This window comes from Acomys minous, assembly GCF_964271855.1.
Source record: "Acomys minous genome assembly, chromosome: 2".
NCBI classification, from domain to species: Eukaryota; Metazoa; Chordata; class Mammalia; order Rodentia; family Muridae; genus Acomys; species Acomys minous.
Window position 1 is genome coordinate 115,789,567 of NC_140484.1, and position 23,293 is coordinate 115,812,859.

Genomic DNA, 23,293 nt, shown 5'->3' on the forward strand with positions numbered 1-23,293 from the left:
ACTACGTTGTTACTCACATGTTAAATATATTAAAATAAAATGTATATAGTTACCTTTTAAATACGTTGTATTATTTTAAATACTACATTATTTTATGTTTCATTGGTTTGGTCTATAGATTAAACTCACTAAAAGACTTAAAAGGACAGAGGAGAAAAAAATTAAGAGTCTGTTCCCAGAACAGTTTGGATCCACTCTTTATTCTCATTCAGGTCACACCACCTTAGCTACATATTTTTATGGTTTGGAGTTTTCTCATTTATTGATGCTTGCTTAGTACATGGAAGGCCCTGGGTTTTTTTGATCCCTGGCACCGCTCCAAAAAATAAGCATTTATATACATATTCAAATATCTCATACATCTTTCATAAGATTTATCTCGAAACAGGGTTTCTCTGTGTAATAGCCCTGGCTGGCCTCAAACTCACAAACATCTGCCTCCAAGTGCTGGGATTAAAGGTGTCTGCCACCAAGGCTGGCTGTAAGATTTATCTTGATCCTTTGTTTAGAGATTCTTTTATAAGTCATGCACTTAGGAGGCAGGGGCAATCTCTCTATGACCCTGTTATAAAACTTACTTGTTTCTATGCATCTGTGAGAGCATAAGAGAAGAATTTGCAAGAGCTCATTCTCACCCACGCACCATCAGCAGCAGCCTGGCCATCCACCTGACTGACATGTCAGACTTTCTCTCTCTCCACTGCATAGACATACGTATTCCAGGGTCCACAGGTGACAGCCTTTACTTCGAGTTGCTTCTCTGTAAAGTATTCCACACGACAGGGTCGGTCCAAGCTGGTGCTGTCCTTGTGGCCAAGCTGTCCATATTTACCTAGAATGAAATGGACCCTTTATCTGGTAGGCCTTGCTACTACTTTCCCTTAAGGACTGCAGTGTAGGGCTAGTCTGCCAGAAAGCTTCCCAGCCCAAACAAACCTTGGGGTCCCCAGAGAACAGTGGCTCCTCTAGGTTTCCCTGAGACCTGTGTCAAGATGATCAGGCTACCTCCTTCACCTGTGTTATCTTCTGTTTGGCCTCTGACCTTCTAAGTGCCTCTCTGTTCTCCCATCAAAAGGAGAGACCCTTGGCTTTTCAGTCCTTCCCTCCCCAACCCACTCCCCTCACACTGATCTGGCTGAAACCCCTGCTCCTTCTACTTTGTGTGGCTTTTTTTTTTTCCTTTTGGTTTTCCAGACAGGGTTTCTGGGATTAAAGGTGTGCGCCACCACGCCTGGCTATACTCTGTGTGGCTTTTGTCATCTCCTCTTTCTTCTCAGGTTCTTCCCCTTGGTTAAATGGTCACAACTCCTTTTTACTCACCCCAGCCCCAGGTGTAGAGCTCTCCTGTTCCTGCAACCAAAACGACAGTAAGTAGCTGCCAACTTCTGTTCTGCTGCTGCCAAGTAGAGCTGGGCATGTGGCGCATGCCTTTAATCCCAGCACGTGGAAGGCGGAGGCAGGCAGATCGCTGAGTTCCAGGCCAGCCTGGTCTACAAAGGGAGTCCAGGACAGCCAGGACTACAAGAGAAACCCTGTCTCGAAGAACAAAAAGATACTACTTGGCCTGGCACAAACCATAGACACTATGTTATAACTCTGATATGTGCTTGCTATCACATTTGGGGTGGGGGGTAAAGGATCTGGCTGAAAAAGAGTTATCTTCCTAAATATCAACTGACTTCAGAGATTAAAAAAAGGCAGCCAAGGCAAAGTGTGGTCCCCAGCTAAAGAGTGAGATGGAGCACTGTTCCACCCTGAGCCAGGCCCACTCACGTGTCACCACAGCTGTGTGTCGGGATCCACAGCTGGTCTTGACTGCATCTGAGCCCAGGGGAAGATCCAGTAGAGCTGGGAAGGGCTGGATGGCTATGAAGGGGGCAGGAGCGCCAACACCAGCCTGAGCTGCTTCCTCCTCTTCGACTGTGTCATTCAAGCCTGTGGCTTTAGAATGGTTACCATGTTTAACACTGTGGGCACGAGAAGCTCCTCCACACGCTGTCTTCCTACAGTGGCTCTATATACAATCATTTTCTAGCTCCAGAACTGGTGCCCAACTCTTACTCAGCAGACCTACAGGTTGTGCAGTGCCAAAACTGGCGTCAGCCTCCTCCCCACAGCCAGGAGTGCCCACTGGTTCCCCAGGGTGATCCTTGCTCCTGAGCACAGTACAGAAGCAGGCATGACATCCTCGAGGCTGGGCGTACCTTCTTCCCTCACTGCTGTCCTTTCCCCTGCTGTGCTCCTTGTGGGCAGGGCCAGCTGCCCCGACTCATTCCAGCCCCAGATATAAACATCCCCAGTTTCTGCAAGAGACCAAGAGGACCCATGAAGCACACTGAAACCCTTCCATCCACCCCACTTCCTCCAAACATCCCCACTACCTGTTCCTAGGGTCAAGTGAAGGCTACCCTACCCGGGTACGGCTCCAAGCAAAGATGTCCCTGTGCCAAGTCCTAGCAGTTCCCCTGTTTTAGATTCCTTGCCCATACAACACCCTCTTTCTTTTCCAAACAGCACCGCTATGTGCCTCTCTCAAAGTCTCCATCCTCTTCCTGAATGCTGGGACTGGGACAGAGAGGTTCTTGGGCAAGGAAGTAGGCAGAGACCGGAAGAGGATCGTGGGAGGAGAGGAAAGACAAGAAGGAAGGAGGCCACCATGGGTGAGGTGAGGAAGCACCTGACCAGTGTGGATGGAGGATTTGGCCCAGATGATGAACGTTAGCAAGTATTTGGGGTTATGGATGGGAGGTAGCCCGAGAGAAATTATTAGAAGCAGATGGCATGGGATTTTGGCAGGGAGATAAAGGAGGTAGTTTAGGGGATTAATATCTGCCCTGCCCCAGGTGAAGCAAGGCTACTTTAAAATATAACATGTGCCTGTGTTTTCATTGATTGCTGGTGGGTTAGAAAATACTGCCATAGGACTAGAGAGATGGCTCAGAGGTTAAGAGCACTGACTGCTCCTCCAGAGGTCCTGAGTTCAATTCCCAACAACCACATGGTGGCTCACAACCATCTATAATGTGATCTAATGCCCTCTTCTGGCCTGTAGGTGTATGTGCAGGCAGAGTACTGTGTACATAATAATAAATCTTAAAAAAAAAAAAAAGAAATTACTGCTGTAACAATTATAGGGCTAATAATAAACACTTATTAGACCCTACTTTTAAATTAATAGCAACACATGCCTTTAATCCCAACACTTGGGAGGCAGAGGCAGGCACATAAGAATTACAGTGATTTAAATTTAAAAGCTACTTGCAAAAGGCAGGCTGAAACTCAAAATGAATGTCCTTTGTAATCTAAAAGTAAATACACTAATATTGAATTCTCTCTCTCTCTCTCTCTCTCTCTCTCTCTCTCTCTCTCTCTCTCTCTCTCGTGTGTGTGTGTGTGTGTGTGTGTGTGTGTGTGTGTGTGTCTTATAACTCAAGCTCCAGGGAACCCAGTAACCTGGTTTCTCTGGACACCTGCATAGACACTCCACCCATATTTTTAAAAACCAGCAGCTTCTCTCTACCCTCTCTTTCTGCTCCAAGAGCCTAGGAGACAGCAATGCCTAGAGAGCCCAGCCACCACATGGACATGAAAAGCCCTGGGCCACATGCTGTGACCAACACAGCATCACACCTCTCCCCTATCCATCACAGCTACCTGGGCATATGCAGCCATCTTTACTCTTTCTGCTTGAGCTGTCTTCCACCAGTTCCCTTGGCTAAGTGTCCTTCCCTTCTGGAGTATTTTAGAAAGCAAACCTGTGCCTAGCGGATGGATAGGAGTGGTTGGAAAGCCCAGTAGCAGAAAGACAGGAACTGAAGCACTCAAGGTATGAGGTATGAGGGCGGTGGAGGCAACATGTGAAATCCGGAAACACTGAAGAGCCGGGAATGACTTGGGCTGGCCTGAGCCTGGATGAGGTGGGTGCTAGTCCACCCACAAGAGCGGAATAGGAGGAAGGAGGGGCCAAGATCACCAGCTTGTTTGGAGAAGCCCCAGGTCTCTCACCACTCAGACACACAGAGTGCCAGCCACCTGCGGCCACCTCAGCCATCCGCAGGCCTTGCAGTGCCTCCAGCAGCCTTGGCTCCGCCTCCGCCTCCAGCGTCCCGTGGCCCAGCTGTCCGTGTCTGATGAAGGGAGTCTCTAATCAGCTACCGGTATATTTAAGAGACCACCCCTTTGAGCTTCATCTGACCACACCCAGCCGGTCCTCACCTGCCTCCACCCCAGGAGAATACTTGGCCAGCTTCGCACAGCAACAGTACATGCTCAGCCCCCAGCTCCAGCTGGCGCACCTGCAGCTCTGGGGCAAGAGGCTGACAGAAGGGTGGCCGTGGGTTCACGTAGGCATGGGCATGGGGCAGGAGTGGCAAGGTCCCTGCCCTAGCCTCACTGCCGGGTTCATCTTCCCCTTGGGTCTCTGCCCCAGAAACCAGGTTCTGGACCCAGAGGGGCTCCCCCTGCATCGAGGAGCCTGGTATCCAGGCCTGCAGTTCTGTGCTGGACCTGGCCTTCTCACGCAGCACCACCAGGAGTCCCTCTGAAGCCCATGCATCCCTGCAGCCGTCTGCAGCGATGCTCACGGAACCTGACAGCTCCACCCGGCCTCCACCTGTGTGGGTAGAGAGTGGGGTGGGACACACGCCAGGGACCTGGGGGGCAGCGAGGTTGCCAGACGAGGCTGTAGGTTACTAATGTACAGGCATGTTCAAAAGGGCTAGGCAGGTGTACAGGGGACAGGCCCAGAGAGGGGCTTGTGAGGGCTCTTACGGGTCACGAGGGCAGTGTAGCTCCAGCTTGCGCTCACTCGGCAAATGTCATCACTGGCACTCAGTGGTTCAGGACAGTGCACCGCATGGCACCCGTCCCCAGAGCCTGGCGCTTGCCCAAAGCCACAGAAACCGAAGCCAAACCAGGTCCCGTGTCGTTCCTCGGCCATGTTCTGGCAGAGCCCTCTGTGAGTGGCCACCTCGCTGGGGTGCGGGCTATAGCATGGATGGTTAAGGCTGCCACCTGAGGAGCTTCTTGCAAACAGGACACCTCGGGAATGCGGTGGAGTCTGTCGCTGTATTGTCTGTAAAACAGAGACTGGATACCCATCTGGATCCCTTTCTAATCACAGGGGCAAACAATGCCCATCCCACTGTTGTCTGCTAAGCTGAGCTTTGGCTAAAGGTTGTACTGCAGTGAGCTGGGTGCTTCTCCCATTTCCGGCTCAAATCCAGTCTGTCAGTGTAAAAAAATATTAAGTATGTGTCTTTTCTATCAAACACTATAAAACTTGTATTCAGGGCAAGAATTTTTTCTCTATATTATCTTGGCTGTCACAGACTCGCTTTATAGACCAGGCTGGCCTTGAACTCAAAGCAATCCGCCTGCCTCTGCCTCCCGAGTGCTGGGATGAAAGGCGTGTGCTACCACGCCCGGCTTAAGAAATTTTTTTTTTTTAAGATTTATTATTTTGGGCTGGAGAGGGGATGGCTGCTCTTCTAGAGGACCTAGTTTCAATTCCCAGCACCCGCATGGCAGCTCACAACTGTCTCTAACTCCCTCACACAGACCTATATGCAGGCCAAACACCATCCACATAAAAGATGAGTTTTGTTTTCTCTGTGTGGGTGTTTTTGTCCTGCATGTCTGTGTACCATGTTTGTGTCTAATGTTCCTAAAGGTTAGAAAAGGGCATGAGATTCCTTGGTATTGGAGTCAAGATGGTTGTGAGCCATCATGTGGGTGCTAGGAATTGAACCCAGGTCTTCTGCAAGAACAGCTGTGCTCTTAACCACTTAACTCCCTCGTCCTTTTTTAAAATTTTGAGACAAGCCGTGGCTCTCCTGGAACTCACTGGGTAGTACAGACTGGCTTCAAACTCACAGAGATCTCCCTGCTTCTGCCTCCCACGTGCTGAGATCAAGGCGTATGCCATGGCCTCTACACACCTGGCCTGGAATTCAAGTATTTTTATCTCCTTACACCTTGTAATACTATTTTGAACATGTTTTACACACACACAGAGAGTAAACCTTTTTTTTACTCAAAGTCCTGTGGCTGCATTCCAGAGCAGGGACACTTTTCTCTTTCCTTCTTAATTTCCTATGAGCTAAGTCTTGTAAGACTAACCAGTTTAGGCCAGGGTGTGGTGTTGCACACTTTCAGTCCCAGCACTTGGGAGGCAGAGGCAGGTCGGGTCTCTGTAAGTTCAAGATCGGCCAGGTCTACCCAGCAAGTTACAGGTCGGCCAAGGCTACATAATCTCAAGGCTACCTTGTCTCAAAACAACACCAAAAAGACCAGCGAAATGAGTTATAAGGTGAGGTCAGACTCCGGCCAAGGTGGAAAGGACAGGTCCACCTGGGACTGAAGAAAATCAAGTGTGCTTCTTTGTCTCTGTGTTCTGCTCTTCCCAATTTAAGTGGTCTCCTTGTTTGTGACCCAGAACTTACTTCTAACGCCACAACGGATCTGTGGGGTATTTTAGTGGGAGATTTGGTGCAAGCCTAGGATCTGAGACCCCTGGCTCCAACTTCTACCCTCGGGAACGTTAACTCCCAGTCTGGAAATTGGCTCCCTTCATCTGTAGATTCCTAATCGCAGAACAGGGGCGCAGCTGAGCCGAGTCCCATGTGTGATTTATAAAACTCTTCCCAACAGGCAGTGGAAGGAGGAGAGCATTACCCGCCGCCCTGAAACCTCTGCGCGCCAGCCTGTGCAGCTGAATCCTACCGCAGAAGGCTGGCGGGGGGTGGGGGTTGGGGGGGGCATCGCTGCTTGTATCTACTTTGCAGAATTATTAGCAATAAATACAAATCAAAATTTAAGAGACAACGTAGTTTTAGCTTATTAAATGCAGCTCTTACCAGGTTTCAGAGACATTTGAACAATTTCCACTGGACCTTCCTCGGTCGTTTATTCTTTCAACAACCCTTTACTCAAGCCGTTCCTTTGGCTTAATGGGGTGGCGGTGGGCCCCGGGAGCTTACGGTGAGTTGGGGAGACAGACAGCCGCACAGTTCCAACAGCCACTTCATTCGACTGGATCAGAATTTTCCATTATTAAGTATCTTAAGTCAGGTCTGAACCACAGCTCCTGGATCTCCAACCAAGGGGGGGAAACCTTTGACTTTCCCCTTGCCCCGGTACCCTCAACCCACAGGGAAATGTCGAAAACTGGCCAGCGCGTAGCAGCGAACTGACTGACCCGGAACAGACCGCGTTTAAAGGGCCGCGCAAGGCGGTCATTGGCTTTTCGCAGCCAATCGCAGGCGTGAGAGGTGACGCCACCGCTAGGGTGGGCGCCGTGACGCGCTCACATGCGCCCTGTTACCTGTCCTCCGCCGAGTCGATGCGGGCCACTCCAGCGAGTGCGCCGAAGCTTCCGGTGAGCGCGGACACCAGCGGACGCGCTTGGACCCACTGAAGGAACCCTCATGAAGACCCGAGGGAAATGGCGGAAGGAGGCCAAGCCCTGTCACTCTCCATTCCCTTCGAGCAAGGAAGGAGGTGGTTCGCTCCTGAACAAGCGCAGAACTGCTGCCCAGACAGGAAGCGGTAGTATTAGTGCCTTCACTGATTGGCCCAGGCTCTGTCATTTACTTCTTCTGAGCCAATGAGCCCCAAGCTTTGGACTCCAGCCTCTAAGAGGGCGGCGTCCCCAATCAGAAGGGGAACCTGTTTGAGCCAGGCTTCTTCTCCAACTAGGTACAGACAGCTACAGGAAAAATTTATTACCCGAGGGAAGCGCACACCAACCCCAAGTGCCAAACACTGTCCGAATCGAGATCACAGAGAACGCACAATATCGTGACAAATGTATCCAAGGGCCAGCATATAAGACTCTACTTAAAACTGCTGATATCAACCACATTGGAATTTGATCAGTTTCCTAGGCTCACCCTTCGATCAGAACTAAGACAGAACGTAGGTTGGGTTTGGTGGCTCTCTTGTGATTCCCACTACTCTAAAGGCTTGTCGGTTTGAAGTCAGCCTGATCTACCCACTATGAGGTGTGTGTGTGTGTGTGCGCGCGCGCGCGCGCGTGCGCGACACGCTGAGACAGGGTTACTCTTGGTAGCCCTGGCTGTCCTGGACTCACTTTGTAGACCAGGCTGGCCTCAAACTGACAAAGATTCTCCTGCCTCTGCCTTCCGAGTGCTGGGATTACAGGGGTGCACTACCACACGGGCTGGCTTCCTTCTCTTGCAGAGACAGCATTTTGCAGCACACTCTGCTGATGCCCACGTACTGTTCCTCTGGAGCCTCCCACCCTCAGCAACCCCTGCTACACAACACACACTTCAGTTCCACTCCATTTATTAGCGGGATGTGCCTGCTGGCAGGCTCCAGTGATGCTGCTGTGCCCTTCCTTCTTGATGCTGGTAACCCACAGGTTTGAGCTGCGGTGCACTTCCCCCATTCCTAGCTCTACAGTACAGAGGACCCGTGTGAGTGCTGCCAGGGCTGCAGGGCTGTGTGGCGTGTGATCCCTCAGAACAGAGAACACCAAAGTGCAACTGAGGAGGAGAGGCCAGCGTCCAGCATCGGAGTCCCCGTTGGCCATGCCGTTCCTGTCCTGGCTCTCTGAGCTGCAGTGGGTGGCGGACGCATGAGCTGTGGGCTCTAGGCCAGTCCTCACTCTCCATCCTGGTTGGGTTGGATGAGGTTATATTCCACGGCTTTCCCCAGGCAGGCTGCAGCAGCCCTGGTGACTGGGCCCTCTTCACCCTTGGCCAATACTGACAGGATCTCTAGCACCTCACTCTCCATCAGGGTGCTGGCGATCTCCTTCGAGGCCTCCATCATGTTCAGCACTACCACAGTGCCCCGGTGTTGCAGCTCCTGGTTGGGGCTTAGCAGCAGGGCCTGCAAGATCTCCAGCCAGTGTGTGGTCTGTAGGAAATGGTGCGTGTGAAGACCCAGCCACAGGCGCAACCCCGCCAGGAAACACATCGCTATCCTAGGACCTCCCCCACAGAGCAGCGATACCACTAGGTAGGGGTCCCTCCCCGACCGAGGGCAGGCACTGACCACTTGTGGGATGCGGCTGCAGAGTGAGGGCCGCATGGAGGTGAGCATGGCCAGGCCGCCAGCAGCGGCTCTCCGCAGTAGTTCATCGTCCTCCCCGCTGTACAGCACCAGCAGCTTCAGCCGGTCATTGCCCTGGGCTTCAAAGAGATCCTGCACCTGTGATCAGATGGAGGAAAGGACCGTGCCAGCGGGGGCCCGGGGGCCCGGGGGCCATTCGCATCCCTGTCCTGGGGACCAGCTAGACTAACCCTTACCTCTTTGCTCATGGCCAAGTTACACATGCACTCGGTAGCTGCCCGGCGGATCATTTCGTGCTCCTCGAACATGTAGCCCTCAATCATGGGCACGGCCTTCTCCTTCAAGATCTTCTGTCTGCGGGACAAAGTTGCAAGGGTCTGCACGGTCAGAGTCCCCACGTCCATAACCTGCCACGCTCACCCCACGTGGTCCAAAGACCTTCCTGGGCGAGCTATAAACTGCAGGGCCTTCTAGCCGTCTGTGGCTGTTAGGCATGCTGGAGGTGATCAGAGCAGGGTGGCTTGTGGTGGGGGCTACGCGAGCATCCATCGTTTGAGCGCTGACCCGACCCTGACCGAGCTGCTTGAACTGTTTCGCCTAACACTCATATAACCCCGTGACGCTTGACTCATCTTACTTAATGCTTGCTTTCCTCCACGGTGAAAGTGCAGAGGTGGTTACCCTAACTTTGCCACAGGGGCCACTGGGCTGGGTGGTGAGTAATGTGTTCGGGGGTCACAATTAGTAAGAACAGATGATACACACTGATTGCTGCCAGGGGCAGGTACCTAGGAACTAAGGGCTTTTTGGGTAGGGGTGGGAGGGCTTTTGAGACAGTTTATAGCCTAGCCTGGCTTAGAACTCATAGCACGCTTCCTCCCTCGACCTCTCTTGGCATGAGCCACCACACCCACTCCTGCCTGCTAAAGCCTTGCATATGCATTTTCTCCAGTGAACTTTCCATGCCACCACCTCCGGATTTACATGCTTAGCTCACAGAGGGGAAACTGAGGCAGAATCACTTAAAGACTTATATAGTGAGCCGATGAGTGTCAGCAGCCTGGGGAGAGGAGGAGGAAGTGGAGGCCTCAGAACCTAACCGCCTGGGTTCTGTATCTGCTGGCAGATTTGAACCCCAGGCAGTCTGACTGCAGAGCCTGTGGTGTCCTCACCCTGTGCCACCCTGGTACCACCCTTGGCGTGACTCTTGCTGTGTGCTGCAGAGGAGTCACTGTGAGGCACAAAGAATGACTAGGAACTGTTTTCCAAGCTGTAGAGTGAGGAACCGGGCCTTGTCTAAACCCCCACGCCAAGCTCCCAAGGGACCTCACCGGAGCCTCTCGCTGATCCCTGCCAGGTTCGTCAAGGCCATGAGGGCCTCAAAGTTCTGCAGGCCTGAGCAGCTGAGGTGCAGCAGAGAGACGAGGGGCCGGACCACTTCATAGATCTGTGACGCATATTCTGCCTGTCAGTGCTAATTGCAGTGGCTCCCCACCCCCCAACCCCACTGACCCACAGCAGGGAGCCCACCCGAGACAGTGGTGTTCTCTATGGCTGTCCCCTACCCCAGGACTCAGCAAAACTGCCATTTCCCGTTGATAATGAGAGGGAGCCCGGGGCCAGGGGGCATCAGGGCATAAGAAGGAAGCAAGGTGCAAGGAGACACGTACCCGCTCTCCAGGAAAGGTCATCTCTGGGTTGGAGGTGATGGTGAGCTTGGCAAGAGCCTGGGCTGCCTTTGTCTGCCCGACATCGGTGCCTTCCAGCGCCAGCGGGAGCAGAGCCTGTCAGAGACGTCCCAGCCCTGTCAATGCCCAGTCTAGGCCTTAGAGCACAAGGTCCAAGCCATCGCTCCCGACTGCGCCTTCCCTCTGTCTTCTTGGGCCTGAGAATGCTCCCTGCTCAGACTCTACCTCACTCTGAGCTCTCTCGTTAAAACTACCCAAACCGCCCTCAACCACCTATTAGATGCTAAACATGGGTTGCACAAGGCCCTGGGGCCACAGACGGAAAAGGAGACAAACTTGGGATTTTTTATGGGCTGAGGGACTCTGAGGAGCCTGTCCACATCAGCATCACACTCCACTGGCAGAAGTTCCTGCTGGTCACAGATAGTATCCTCCAAGGCCAGCAGCCACCGCGTTATGTTTTATGGGTGGCTCGAGATGAGGAAGGGGTCAGAAACCAGCTTACCTTGCCCCCTCCCTGGGCAACCACGGTGCCCCTATCCTCCACCTCTTCCACCAAAGCCAGGAAGACCCTGCAGAGAGAAGACATGGTGGGCAGGTGGGGCCCAAGGCTCAGGCGGGCGGGCGGGCAGGCAGCAGGCAGGCAGGCAGGCAGGCAGGCAGGCAGCAGGCAGGCAGGCAGGCAGGCAGGCAGCAGGCAGCAGGCAGCAGGCAGGCAGGCAGCAGGCAGCAGGCAGGCAGGCAGGCAGGCAGCAGGCAGGCAGGCAGGCAGGCAGGCAGGCAGGCAGCAGGCAGCAGGCAGGCAGGCAGGCAGGCAGGCAGGTAGGCAGGCAGGCAGCAGGCAGGCAGGCAGGCAGGCAGGCAGCAGGCAGGCAGCAGGCAGGCAGGCAGGCAGGCAGCAGGCAGGCAGGCAGGCAGGCAGGCAGGCAGGCAGCAGGCAGGCAGGCAGGCAGGCAGCAGGCAGCAGGCAGGCAGGCAGGCAGGCAGGCAGCAGGCAGGCAGGCAGCAGGCAGGCAGGCAGGCAGGCAGGCAGCAGGCAGGCAGCAGGCAGGCAGGCAGGCAGGCAGCAGGCAGCAGGCAGGTAGGCAGGCAGGCAGGCAGCAGGCAGGCAGCAGGCAGGCAGGCAGGCAGGCAGCAGGCAGGCAGGCAGGCAGGCAGCAGGCAGCAGGCAGGCAGGCAGGCAGGCAGGCAGGCAGCAGGCAGGCAGGCAGCAGGCAGGCAGGCAGGCAGGCAGGCAGGCAGCAGGCAGGCAGGCAGGCAGGCAGCAGGCAGGCAGCAGGCAGGCAGGCAGGCAGGCAGCAGGCAGGCAGCAGGCAGGCAGGCAGGCAGGCAGCAGGCAGGCAGGCAGGCAGGCAGCAGGCAGCAGGCAGGCAGGCAGGCAGGCAGACATTTCATTCTTAAGTTAAGCCAAGGATGCCAGCCAAGCACCTGTAACTCACACAGCACAGCATCCACTCCTATCTGCCCACTACAGGCTGAGACAGGAGTTAGGAGCGGCAAGCTGGCTTACCTGGAGAGTAGCTCCCTACAGGAGTTCGTCAGCACAGGGCTCTCTGCCTTCACCATACACGTCATGGCTGACACCACACCTGCCGCCAGCAGCTTCTTCACACGGCCCCGCACAAAGCTTGGTTTGTCCTGCAAGAGGAGGAGATTCAGGAGGAGGCCCTGGCTGACCAGATAGGGAAATGTGGGCTCTTTTTACAGCAGAGACTGCTGAACACGGGAGAACCGAGTAGCTGTGATAGGCAGCTTAAAAGAAAGCTTTCTGATGAGGACCGATTGCCCAGCTCAACTGCCGCCAGCAACGGTCGGGACGCCTGAGCAATAGGCCCTCCTCGCAGACCCGTACCTTGGGATGCTGCTCAGGAACATGCTGCTTGGCATATTTGGCCAGCTCCACCATCTTGGGGTCAGGCTCTTCGTAGTCGTAGCTGTTGGTGCAGTTGACCAGTGCTGAGGCTACTGCAAAGAGCACCGACCTCTCCTCGGACTGCCGGGAGAGAAGGGCGTTCAGCACAGCAGTCCCAGTGTGGTGCAGCCAAGCTGAGCCTCCGTCCCACCCTCCTGGCCCCACTTGGGACCTAGGGGGACACTGGGAACCTGCCCTAACCCCTGACTCAGAGCTCACAACCCTGGCTCCTTAACTCAGTCAGGGCAACTGCGTTTCCAGACACTGTAGGCACTGAGGCCAAGCAGTGCAGCCAGCTCTGCTTTCCTGGGTCCACAAGGGACGGCGGTGAGACCTGCTCCTTAAGCTCTTATCCTAGATCCTGCCCCTAGGCTGAGAGCGGGAACCCCCGGAGCTACCCTGCTAAGCTGGAACAGGGCCTTCAGCGCAGCCTCGTCCTCCACAAACTCTTCCTTTACGTCAGCATCAAAGGTGAGGTAAGCCAGGCCTTCCACCGCCCAGCGCCGAGTGCCCGCATCAATCTGGTCGTTGCACAGCCACCTAGGGGACGTGTATGACAGTAGATGACCATCAGAGGTGTGAAGTGGGAGCCAAACATACTAGTACTATAAACTCGGTACTCAGGGGTACAGAGGCAGGAGGGTCACAAGTTCAAGGCTAGCCTGGACTTAGTGATAAGACCCTATCTCAAAAACCAAACCAAACCAAAACACTAAAGTACAGCAGCAAATAGTGGGGGAAGGAAGGAAAGCCTGGACATAGAGGTGAGCCAGAGGCTTGGGTCTCCCTGTGAGTGAGGATCTAGGAGGATCTGTCTAAGGGAAAGCAGCCCCTGCCTGGGATAGACACCAGGAAACAGGAAGCCCCACCTTCCACTCACACCCTTTAGAAATTGCATGTGCGTCCACGCCCCAGAGGATGATGTCAGCGCCCTGCCCTGTCTTACTCTCTCGGAGGAGGGTCTCCCTCTGCAGCTGACCCTAGGCTGGCAGGGGGCAAGCCCCGCTGTTCCTTTTATCCCTGCCCCCCACAGCCAGAGGCCCGTGGGTAACCACACCCAGCTTTTTAATAGGGGTGCCCGGGATTCCAACCCAGGCCCCTCGCCCTCTCACCCGCCGAGCATCTCTCCGGCTCCACACCCTCTCTTAAGGTCTGTCCCAGAAATGGAGAAATATGACTCACTTTCGGCACTGCTTGGCCAGTTTGAGCGTAGAGCCCTCAGCAAACTGCTTCATGCTAAAGTCAGTCCCTCCAGCTGACCCGAGCTTACAGAGTCCCTGGAGGAAGAGGACAAGGCCAGTTGTTTGGTGCCTAGGATGGAGACAACGGCTTGCCTCTCCTCCCTGGCCCGAGGTCCCTCCTGGGCGCTCTGTCATGGCTCTTGGAGGACCACGGACATTAATCAACAACCTCCACACGGATGACACATGGACTGTTAGGCAGCAGTCACCCACTGAGGCGGCCACCCTCGCACCCTGAGCCTCTGCCCCTCCCGCTCATTCCCACTCTATACTGAGACGCCTTCTGTCCCTTTCCTGTCACACAGAAAGCGCTTTGTCCCAGACATGGTGGTTCACACCTGGAACCTCAGCCCTAGGAAGGCAAAGGCAGAATGATCAAAACTTTAAGGCCAGCCTCGGGTCTATAATGAGTTTGGGGCCAGCCTGGGCTACGTAAGACCCTGGCTCCAAGAAAAACAAAAAGCACTTTAGCCATAGCCTAAATTTTTTTTTTTTAATGGTGAAAAAAGTGTGTATTTAGAATTAGCCAGCTGGACTCAGTTTAGATGATCCCAATCTAAATTCTTACAAGTCAGAAGAAACCAGGTCTAACTGCCTGTGCTAGCTGGTTTCTTCGCTAACTTTAAACAAGCTGGAGTCGTCTAGGAAGAAGGAATGTCAATTGAGGAATTGCCTGCAGCGGGTTAGCCTGTGGTAAAGCCCAGGCCACTGGTGGTTGGTGCCATCTCTGGGAAGGTGGTTCTGAGGTGTACAAGAAAGCAACCTGAGCAAGCCGCGAGGAGCAAGGCAGTGAGCAGCATTCCTTCATGGAACCTGCTTCAGTTCCTGCTTCCAGGTTCCTGCCCTAAGTTCCTGCCCTGCCTTCCCCTTTCGATATAAGCTGTCACATGAAACAAAGCCTTCCTCTCCAAGTTTGTGATGTCTGTCACAGCAATAGAAAACAAACTGGGACAATGGCAAGAGGAGGAGAAGCCGACCCTTCAGTGATGACTACTCAGGCTGGTTCATGGATGCCTAGAGAGGCCCCAAACATACAGTCGCTGCATTTCCATAGGCTTTTCAACCAGTAAGGGGACAGTATGAGGCACCCTGCAGTGACAGGCCCACACCTGCAACCCTAGCAAGGTCCTGTGTGTACTTCCACCTCAAGTGCTGAGACTGCCCCCAGGAGACACCAACTGACCAGTACCCAGGTCTGGCTGCCCAGCCAGGCCTCCCACCTCACCACTAGTGCTCTGATGCGGATGCTGTCCCTGTCGCTGGACTTGTAGAGGTCCTTGAGCAGCGAGACGCCGTTGGCAGTGATGAATGAGGCCCGCTTGGCTTTGCCAGCTGCGTGGATCAGCGCCTCCACCGCCACCAGCTGCTCTTCTTCCCGCTTGGAGGCGCACAGAGCGATCACACTCTCCATGACACCGTTCAGCTCCAAGGCCCGGTTGCCAGCGTCGCATGGGCCCTGCAGAAGGCAGGACACTGTCTGGATGGCTCGCAGCTTCCCGGCCAGCCCGTGGCCCTCAAACCAGCTCCTAAGGGGCACAGAGTTAGAGCGGTCATGCCAAAGCACACGTAAGGGGCCTCTTCACCTCCCCTTAGTGGGTGGGCACTTGGTGCAACTTGGGCAGAAACAGCAAGAAAAGCTGCCAAGGGGAAGACTTGACCATGCCACCACAGCAGCAATTCCCGATCTCCGTTAACTCCCCTTTGCTTGAGCCTAGCTGGTGACATACCCCCAGACAGGTTACTCTCACACACATCGCCTTGCGCCATTCCTTTCCTGTCCTGCTTCAGCTCACCTCACTGAAAGTCACTGTCAGTCACTTCCCCTCAGCTGTCAACTCCTCAAGGGTGGACTGTCATGGTTAGTTCATGGGTTATAAGAGAAACCCAGTAAGTACCTCACTCATTTGTTGTACATGACACATTTGGTTGTGGTATCAACAAATCAACTTGAAAAAGGTTTCCTGGTACAGTCACTTTGGAGCGAGCAGTAGGATTTGGGCCAGACACAGTAGCATACAACTACATGTCCTGGCTACTCTGGAGCCCAGGAGTTCAAGGCCAGTCTCAAAGCCATAGGGTCTGGTCATGAATTTGAACGGCTGGTCTATAGTTGGTGGAACTGTTTGAGAAGGATTAGGAGGTGTGGCCTCGGCGGGGAAGGCGTGTGTAGCCCACTCAGTTCTGAGTTGGTGTTCTCTCTCGCTCTCTCTCTCCAGCACCATACCATGCCTGCCTACTGGCTGCCATGCTGGCTATGAATTCTATTCACCCTCTGTAACTGACTCTTTTATAAGTTGCCTTGGTCACGGTGTCTCTTCACAGCAGTAGAAAAGTAACCAAGACGTGGGGTGGGGGGCTCTGGGATAGCTTTAGCTTACTAGTCCCCCCTCCATGCCGAAAGCCGGTCAGCTCTCCCGCTGGCACCCCTGGCCGTGGGGGGGGAAGCACATTCCCTCACCTGATGTAGCTCTCGCAGAGTCGGTGGAAGTTCTCCCTCTCAGCGTCACACTTCAAGTCATCGAACAGCTTGCTGAGGAGGATGGAGGCACTCATGCGGCTGTTTGCCGTCACCGTGAGCTCCCCGGCAGCATCCTGCAGGGAGCCCCCCACCTCCAGAATCTTTTTCAGACCTGGAAAGATACCCCATTTAGACGATAGAGCACTGGGGCCAACTCCCTAAAGGTAGAGACATCCCAGGAGGTGCAGAGAAAAGCAAGGCCACTTCTCTCAGCCAGGAAGGTCAGAGTTCAAACAGGGCATGGCAAGTGTGAGTCCTCGGGGAAGGCAAAAGTGGGGTCAAAGGGTCACTGCAGGGGGCTGCTGGGCAGGGCCCTTGCAAGTCCTTTCTTATCTTTTTGGAAAACGAGAAGTGTAAATTGCTATGCTATGATTTAGGTGTCTTTCTCTCCAAGTGTAATAGTGAGGTATACACACACATACACACACACACACACACACACACACACACACACACACACATACTAACTTCAAACAGGCCAGTCAGATGGCTCAGCAGGTAAAGGTGCTTGCCACCAACTTTGACGACCTAAATTTAATCCCTGGGACCCATGTAGTAGAAGGAAAAAGCCAACCTCTACTTGTTTTTTTATTATTTATTTATTTATTATTGTTGTTGTTGTTTTGTTTGTTTTTTAAGGCAGAGTTTGTCCGTGTAGACTAGGCTGGCCTTGAACTCACAGAGATCCACCTGCCTCTGCCATGCCCAGCCTCCAACCTCTGCTTGTTTTCCTGACTTCCGCAGAACACAGGTACGCCACGCACGCACGCAAGCATGCACACACGCACATGCAGAGACATCAGCTAGAGAAAAGTGACACAGCCTTTCTATTGACCTTCTTAAGGACTATACAGTGTACATGCATTTGTACACTCACACACATGACACACACAGGTGGGTCTCAGAGCTCCTCACAGGGGTTCCAAGGGCCACAGGAGGACAGCTTGGGACAGCACATCTGGTCACTTCTACAGAAAAGTAGGCTTTGGCCGCCCAAGCAAGTTTTCTAAACTGCACCACCTTACCTTGATCGATGACCCAGAGCGTGAGGCTATTGTTGGGGTCCTTCGGAGATTTCCGGGGTACCATTTTAATGAGGAGGGTCAAGGCATTGTCACGTCCTTGGCCGGAGACCCCCGCCTCAGTCAATAGCTCCAAGAGGTTACTGATGAGGACCTTGAGCTCCCGGGCAGGATCTGGCAACAGTATACACACTAGTGATCAATGGCCGCGACTCTATGGGTTCAGTCTTCCACACAGAGACAAAACAGCACAACAGGGAAAGTTACATTAGTGGGCTCTACCGTGACCCAGCCCTGTGTGACTATTGAACTCCTCAAGAGACAGAGAAAGGCAGGCAAAGGAGGCTTCCCCGCTGGGTCCTAAGCTGAGCCCAGCTTTCTCCTCAAGCATCTTGGTTATCAGATTCCAAAGGAAAAGCTGGGGGGGCAGAAACACAAACCTATGACGTCAGTACTTGGGAGGCCGAGGCAAACAGATCGAGGGTCCAAGAGCTACACGGCAAGTTCTAAGCCAGCCTCACTTCCACAGGGAGATCTTGTCTCAGCAACACGAAACAAAAGACTCTAGGGTACCCTATAACCACTAGGCCACATCCCTGAACAACCTGGAGCTGCAAACCTCATCCTGAAAGATGAGGCTGGGCGGGTCCAGCCTCATCTACACCTCTAGGACAGAACCATCCGAAGGCCCAGACCTGCTTCCACTCACCCACGATGATGGCGCCTTCTTTGCCTCGGAAGCCTTTCTTGACGCCTTCCTTGAGAGCATCAAACATCACCTGCAGCAGGTGGCAGGCTGCCAGCGACACGGCCTGGTTTTCAACGCCCAGGATGGAGACTACTCTCCGCGTTCCCAGGACACTCAGGGTGGCCACTGTCTAGGGTGGAACAGATGGACAGAGCTCTGGTTGGTAAAGGGCGGCGACGCTGATGCCTAACAGTATGTCAGTGAGCTTGGCCGGAAAGTGAGCAAACACCTGGGTGAAAAGGAAAGTAGGTCTGTCTCATGGTGTGACCTGGGGTCAAGCCATGCTTCCTGGTAGAAAAGATCTAAAGAAAGCATCCCATTTTGGTAGTGGTGGCATCATTTGCAATCCTAGACAGAGACCGGATAGCAGCCAGTTCTAGGATAGCCAAGGCCACATATTGAGACAGTGGCTGAAAACAAGGAGGAGGAGGAGGAGGAAGAGGAGGAGGAGACATTCCAGAGCCCTCATCCAGAATTCTCTGTAGCTCAGGAGAAGACAGCCCCAGGAGTGGCTATTTGATCTCATGTCTCCTCCAGAAGGATGTGCACCTCAGACAGAGTTTCCTGATTGATGCCAGCTCCTTCCCAAACCCAGAACTGAGGTCTGTATACCCCTGAGGGTGTGACCATGCATAGGCAGACCTACAAGGCCTCTCCAGCTCTCTCTGGTAAGCCCAAGAACCTGGGAGGCCTGGTGAGCTCATCCCAGCTCCCACAGACCTGTGGGAGCTACAGCTTGCTATGGGACAGCACGCTTTGACTATTGGAAATATAGCCCAGGCTTGGCCTCAACAGAGTTCACTGACAATGTCACCGTCTACCTTTCTTGGGACTGGAGCTTCCTCTAAAAGCAATGGAGGAGCCCAGCATGGCAGCACATGCTGCCGTCCCAGAGGGGCCATGAGTTCAGGGACCTTGACTCTAAATAAATGCGTCCATACACATAAAAACACACTAATCAACCAGAGACCAAGTCCCCATCTCCTGGGTCCAGCCAGCACGGGCAAGGCCAGCACGGGCCATTCCTGCCACAATGTACCAGGACAACAGCCCATGTTGCTCATCAGGTCACTGTCTCTAAGGCTGTTGGTGATATCACTGTTATCTCTCCTCTCCAGAGGAAAAGGAGAGCCCGACGCTTAGACAGACAAAGCCCCTTTCTGAGAAGCCTGGGTGGCCCAGTGACCAGGTATCCCTGTAAAGTGATGTTCAGGGTGTGCCTCTGTGTTTGTCCTTTCTGGCCCTACTCCATCCTACGGTGTGTGAGTCCCCTCTAGTTGTGTGTCTCCCATCTCTGCTCTAAGCTGTTTTGGGAACAAGAGGAGGAATGGAAGAGGTAGGTGGGGAGTTAATGGGCAGACACACAGCCCTCTCCACACCACCTACCCGTGACTGGTGCTCGGAGCAAATGCCAACCAGTGTGCGCAGGGCGGCCAGCATGAGGTCCGTCTCTCCCGTGTCCAGCAGCTGCTGCAAGAGCTGAACTCCATTGCTCCGGAAGATCTTCTCAGCTCCAGCATCCTCTCGGGCCAGTACCACAAGGTTCTGAGAAGCCTACGGCAGAGGAAGCGTGCATTCGGATGTGCACACTGCAAACATCCAAGGGTGGGGCTAGCCCTGAGCTCCGGGCCCCACCGCTTCTCCTTAGCATCCGAGAGGCGCCAGCCGTAAATTCGATCTCGTGGGACTTCAGCTCCCCTCTCCTCAGGTAGAAAGGACAGCTACGGTTAAAGCGGGGTCCCCAGCGGGGCTTCGAGAGCAAGGACGGCACCTCAGTCACACTGTACGGCACCTCCTGGTTCCAGAGTGGCCACCAAGGTGCTCTGCAAACACTGCTTCCTTGCTTCACTCTAAAGACCCAATCCCCAAGCGTCCGAGGCACAACCTGAGGCCCACACTGGTGAGCACAGGGGTGTGTGCGCAGGAGCTCTAATGGCCCACTGCAGGACCCGTACCTTCTGCTTCTTCTCTGTGCCTTTCTCTTTGGGGTCCAAGAGTATCTGAAACATCTGTTCTACTTTGGCATCTGTCGAGGACATGTACCGCACCTGTGACAAGGCGACAAAGCACAGACTAAATCTCCTTTCTTGATCAGACACGTTGTCTTTCCTATGAGTTCTCCCTGGCTCTCCTCCCTGGGAGGCTCGGAAGCTCAGAGCCAACAGCTAGCAACCACGGCAGGCAGGAACAGACTTGCCAGGCATCTCCTCTTAAACTTCCCGGGGCTGTTTTGCTCTCTGAACTACTTCCTGCTTGGGCAGCAGGGCCTGCTGATGCTAAAGGAAGAGCCTCCAGAAGGGGAGGCATCTTGTTAGGCACAAGGAAACCCACTCCCAGTAGGGTCAGCTATACTACAGCAGTACAGCACAAACATGCTGCTATGACACTGGACTTGATCATGGCTTACAAGAGGCCAGGAAGGCTGTGGGGAAGCTGCTAACGTGCCGTTTGGTGTGTGTGTGTGTGTGTGTGTGTGTGTGTGTGTGTGTGTGTTAAACCAAAGTATTTTTTTTTGGAAAGCCTTTTTACTTCCATTCTTTTATATATATATATATATATATATATATATATATATATATATATATATATATATACACACACACACACACACATATATATATATATATATTTTTTTTTTTTTTGAGACAGGGTTTCTCTGTGTAGCCCTGGCAGTTCTGGACTTGCTTTGTAGACCAGGCTGACCTGCCTCTGCCTCCTGAGCACTGGATTAAAGGCGTGCGCCACCATGCCCGGCTCCATTTTCTTTTTCCAATGTTATCATTTTGATAAGTACAACACACATACAAGCACACTTTTGCTCTCTCTTTTTAAATGTAGATCAGGCTGGTCTTGAACTCACAGAGATCCACCTGCCTCTGACTCCCAAGTTTTGGGATTAAAGATGTACACCACCACTGCCTGGCTTTTAACAGGCCTTTTAATGTACAACTTTAATATTTTTCATTGTACTTACACTTATTCACCCAAATGTCCCCAGACACGATGTACTGTAAAGGTTGCTAGTTCAGGCATGGAGCTATATGTATTACTGCAGATTTTGCCCTCTGTATGATCACACACAATCCACTTCTCAGAAAAGACAGCATTGACCTAGTCTGTTTAGTTTTTCTCTCCTTGCTGGGCATTTAGGCAAGTTCCAAGTTTCTCTTACTATAAACAAGACTAAAGTAAAAGCCGGATGCCTGAAACTCCAACACTTGGGAGGTGTAGGCAGGAAGTCAAGGCCATCCACAGGTACACTGCAAATCCAGGACCAGCCTGGGTCTCATAAGACCCCTCTCTAAAAGAAGCAAAACCAGAAATGTTTTTTGGAGCCAGATGCGGTGGCACACGCCTGTAATCCCAGCTCTCCAGAAGCAGAGGCAGGTGGATATCTCTGTGAGTTCGAGGCCAACCTGGTCTACAAAGTGAGACCAAGACAGCCAAGGCTACACAGAGAAACCCTGTCTCGAAGAACAACAACAAAATGTTTTTGGAAGCAGGAGCATCAGAGGTTCAAGGCCAGCTTCGGGTATGTAGTGAGTCTCAGGTCAGTCTGAGCTAACGAGATCACCAGCTGTTCATTTACAACTTCGGTGTGCCAAAGCACAGCCTAACAGGAGTCACACCAATCCACACACCACCCCCCCCCCCAGTGGCTGGAAGAGCCCACACACCCACAGCCACACCCTCTACCTATCTGCCTCACTCCCTGCCATGGGTAGAAACTTTTACATACACCAAACAACCATGCTTTTAGTTTGATTTCCTCCAACATGAGCCCTGTTGATGTCTGGAACACTGTGCCCACACTGCCTTGACCCAGACCCAGGCAGTGACCCAACTTCTCTTGGTCTGTCACATACCTTCTCCTGAATCTGGCCCCCAATGTTCCTCAGGGACTCCTGGAAAACTTTGTTCTTCGGTTCTAGGCTCACGCATCTCTTCAGGTCAAGGACGGCCTGGTCTAGGCGGCCCAGCTTCTCGAGGGCTTGGCTTCGGCGATAAAGCGCTTTGACGTCCCCACCGTCCTTTTCAATGGCTGAGCACAAACAGGAGCTCTGTCAGCACCCATGAGGCCACCGTCTCCAGGCAAGAGCAGGAGGGAAAGATCTTGAGGGGCCAGAGGAAGGTGGGGGGTTACGAATGTGGTGCTCGGTGCTTCAGCCTCAGAAAAGGTGAGGGCAGCTGCAGAAAAGGAAAGGCCGAAGACGTGGGAAAGCAAGTAGAAAGAGGAGTGTCTGGGACCAAGGGAGGAGGAGAAAGAAAGAGATGGCCCAGTGGTCCCAGAGTCCTTGCCGACCATAGAAGACCCACAGCTCCATGCGAGGCCCACACACCCTCCCTACCTTTGGATGCCTCGGATTCTGCTTTATTGTAATCTTCCTGTAAGAGAAAGATGGGGAGCCTGAGAAGAACTAATAGAGTAGCAAAGGCACCTTTGGTCTCCTGAGCCACCCGATCCCCCCACCACTGATGCCCAAAGACCTCTGGCAAGCGCGTTGGTAAGGAAATGCCCAGCTGGTGTGCAAACAGCTGCGGCTATGGGCAATCCCAGGCCCAGGTAGAACCAGGTTAGAGCAACCCGACCCCCCTCACCAGCTTGAGGTGGCAAGCAGCCCGGTTCCGGTGCAGAATGGCCTGGTCCTGGGGCGTCGCGCCGAGACTCAGAGCCTGGGTGTAGGCGGTCAGCGCTCCCTCGTAATCTCCGCATTTGAACAGTTCGTTGCCCTCCTTCCGCAGCTGCTCGGCGGAGCTGGCCTGTGGAGAGAAAGGCGATGGGCAGAGTAGCGTGGCTGGGAGAGGAGTCCTGGGCGAGTCCCTTGGAGGGCTAGAAGGAGGCGACCGCGGCCAGGTGAGAAGGCGCATGTGCGAAGGGGAGATGCCATTGGAGGATCAGTACACACCCCGGGGACAGAAGGTCGGGGCTCGGGGGTCCCAGGACCACTCACAGTCATCATGAAGGTGAGCTCCAGGGGCAGCGCAGGCTCCGGAGCAAAGGTGAGCCTAGGCTGGGGAAGATGCCGGTGGCTGCCCCGCCCCAGCTAGGCGTCAGAGCTACGCTAAAGAAGGCGAGGCCAAGAAAGAAGAAGTTGCGTCTGTGTGAGGGCGGGGTGCTCGG

The 23,293-nt window shown here is 53.7% G+C and overlaps 2 protein-coding genes across 6 annotated transcripts; both read right to left on the bottom strand.

Moving 5' to 3' along the window:
* Window positions 1-234: 234 nt before the first annotated feature.
* RCCD1 (RCC1 domain containing 1) lies at window positions 235-8,158 on the bottom strand. Of its 5 annotated transcripts, none has more exons than XM_084772440.1 (8): window positions 7,325-8,158; window positions 4,771-5,074; window positions 4,216-4,612; window positions 4,006-4,127; window positions 2,205-2,303; window positions 1,774-1,941; window positions 1,321-1,350; window positions 235-832 (listed from the first exon to the last, which is right to left on the bottom strand). In XM_084772440.1, exons 1-8 carry the CDS (start codon window positions 7,427-7,429, stop codon window positions 681-683), a joined length of 1,377 nt encoding a protein of 458 aa, XP_084628566.1. In that variant the 5' UTR covers window positions 7,430-8,158; the 3' UTR covers window positions 235-680. The 5 variants fall into 5 exon arrangements, with proteins under 5 accessions (XP_084628566.1, XP_084628570.1, XP_084628569.1 ...); XM_084772444.1 differs by lacking the exon at window positions 7,325-8,158 and adding an exon at window positions 6,858-7,315; XM_084772443.1 differs by lacking the exon at window positions 1,774-1,941.
* A 135-nt stretch (window positions 8,159-8,293) lies between these two features.
* UNC45A (unc-45 myosin chaperone A) lies at window positions 8,294-23,272 on the bottom strand. Its single transcript, XM_084772384.1, has 20 exons — window positions 23,124-23,272; window positions 22,771-22,932; window positions 22,521-22,557; window positions 22,038-22,213; window positions 20,127-20,219; window positions 19,558-19,725; window positions 18,133-18,301; window positions 17,427-17,597; window positions 16,342-16,513; window positions 15,109-15,409; window positions 13,825-13,919; window positions 13,041-13,182; window positions 12,583-12,723; window positions 12,241-12,368; window positions 11,236-11,302; window positions 10,713-10,826; window positions 10,374-10,489; window positions 9,279-9,396; window positions 9,025-9,180; window positions 8,294-8,886 (listed from the first exon to the last, which is right to left on the bottom strand). The coding sequence occupies exons 1-20, from the start codon at window positions 23,130-23,132 to the stop codon at window positions 8,629-8,631; spliced, it is 2,793 nt and encodes a 930-aa protein (XP_084628510.1). The 5' UTR covers window positions 23,133-23,272; the 3' UTR covers window positions 8,294-8,628.
* Window positions 23,273-23,293: the final 21 nt, after the last annotated feature.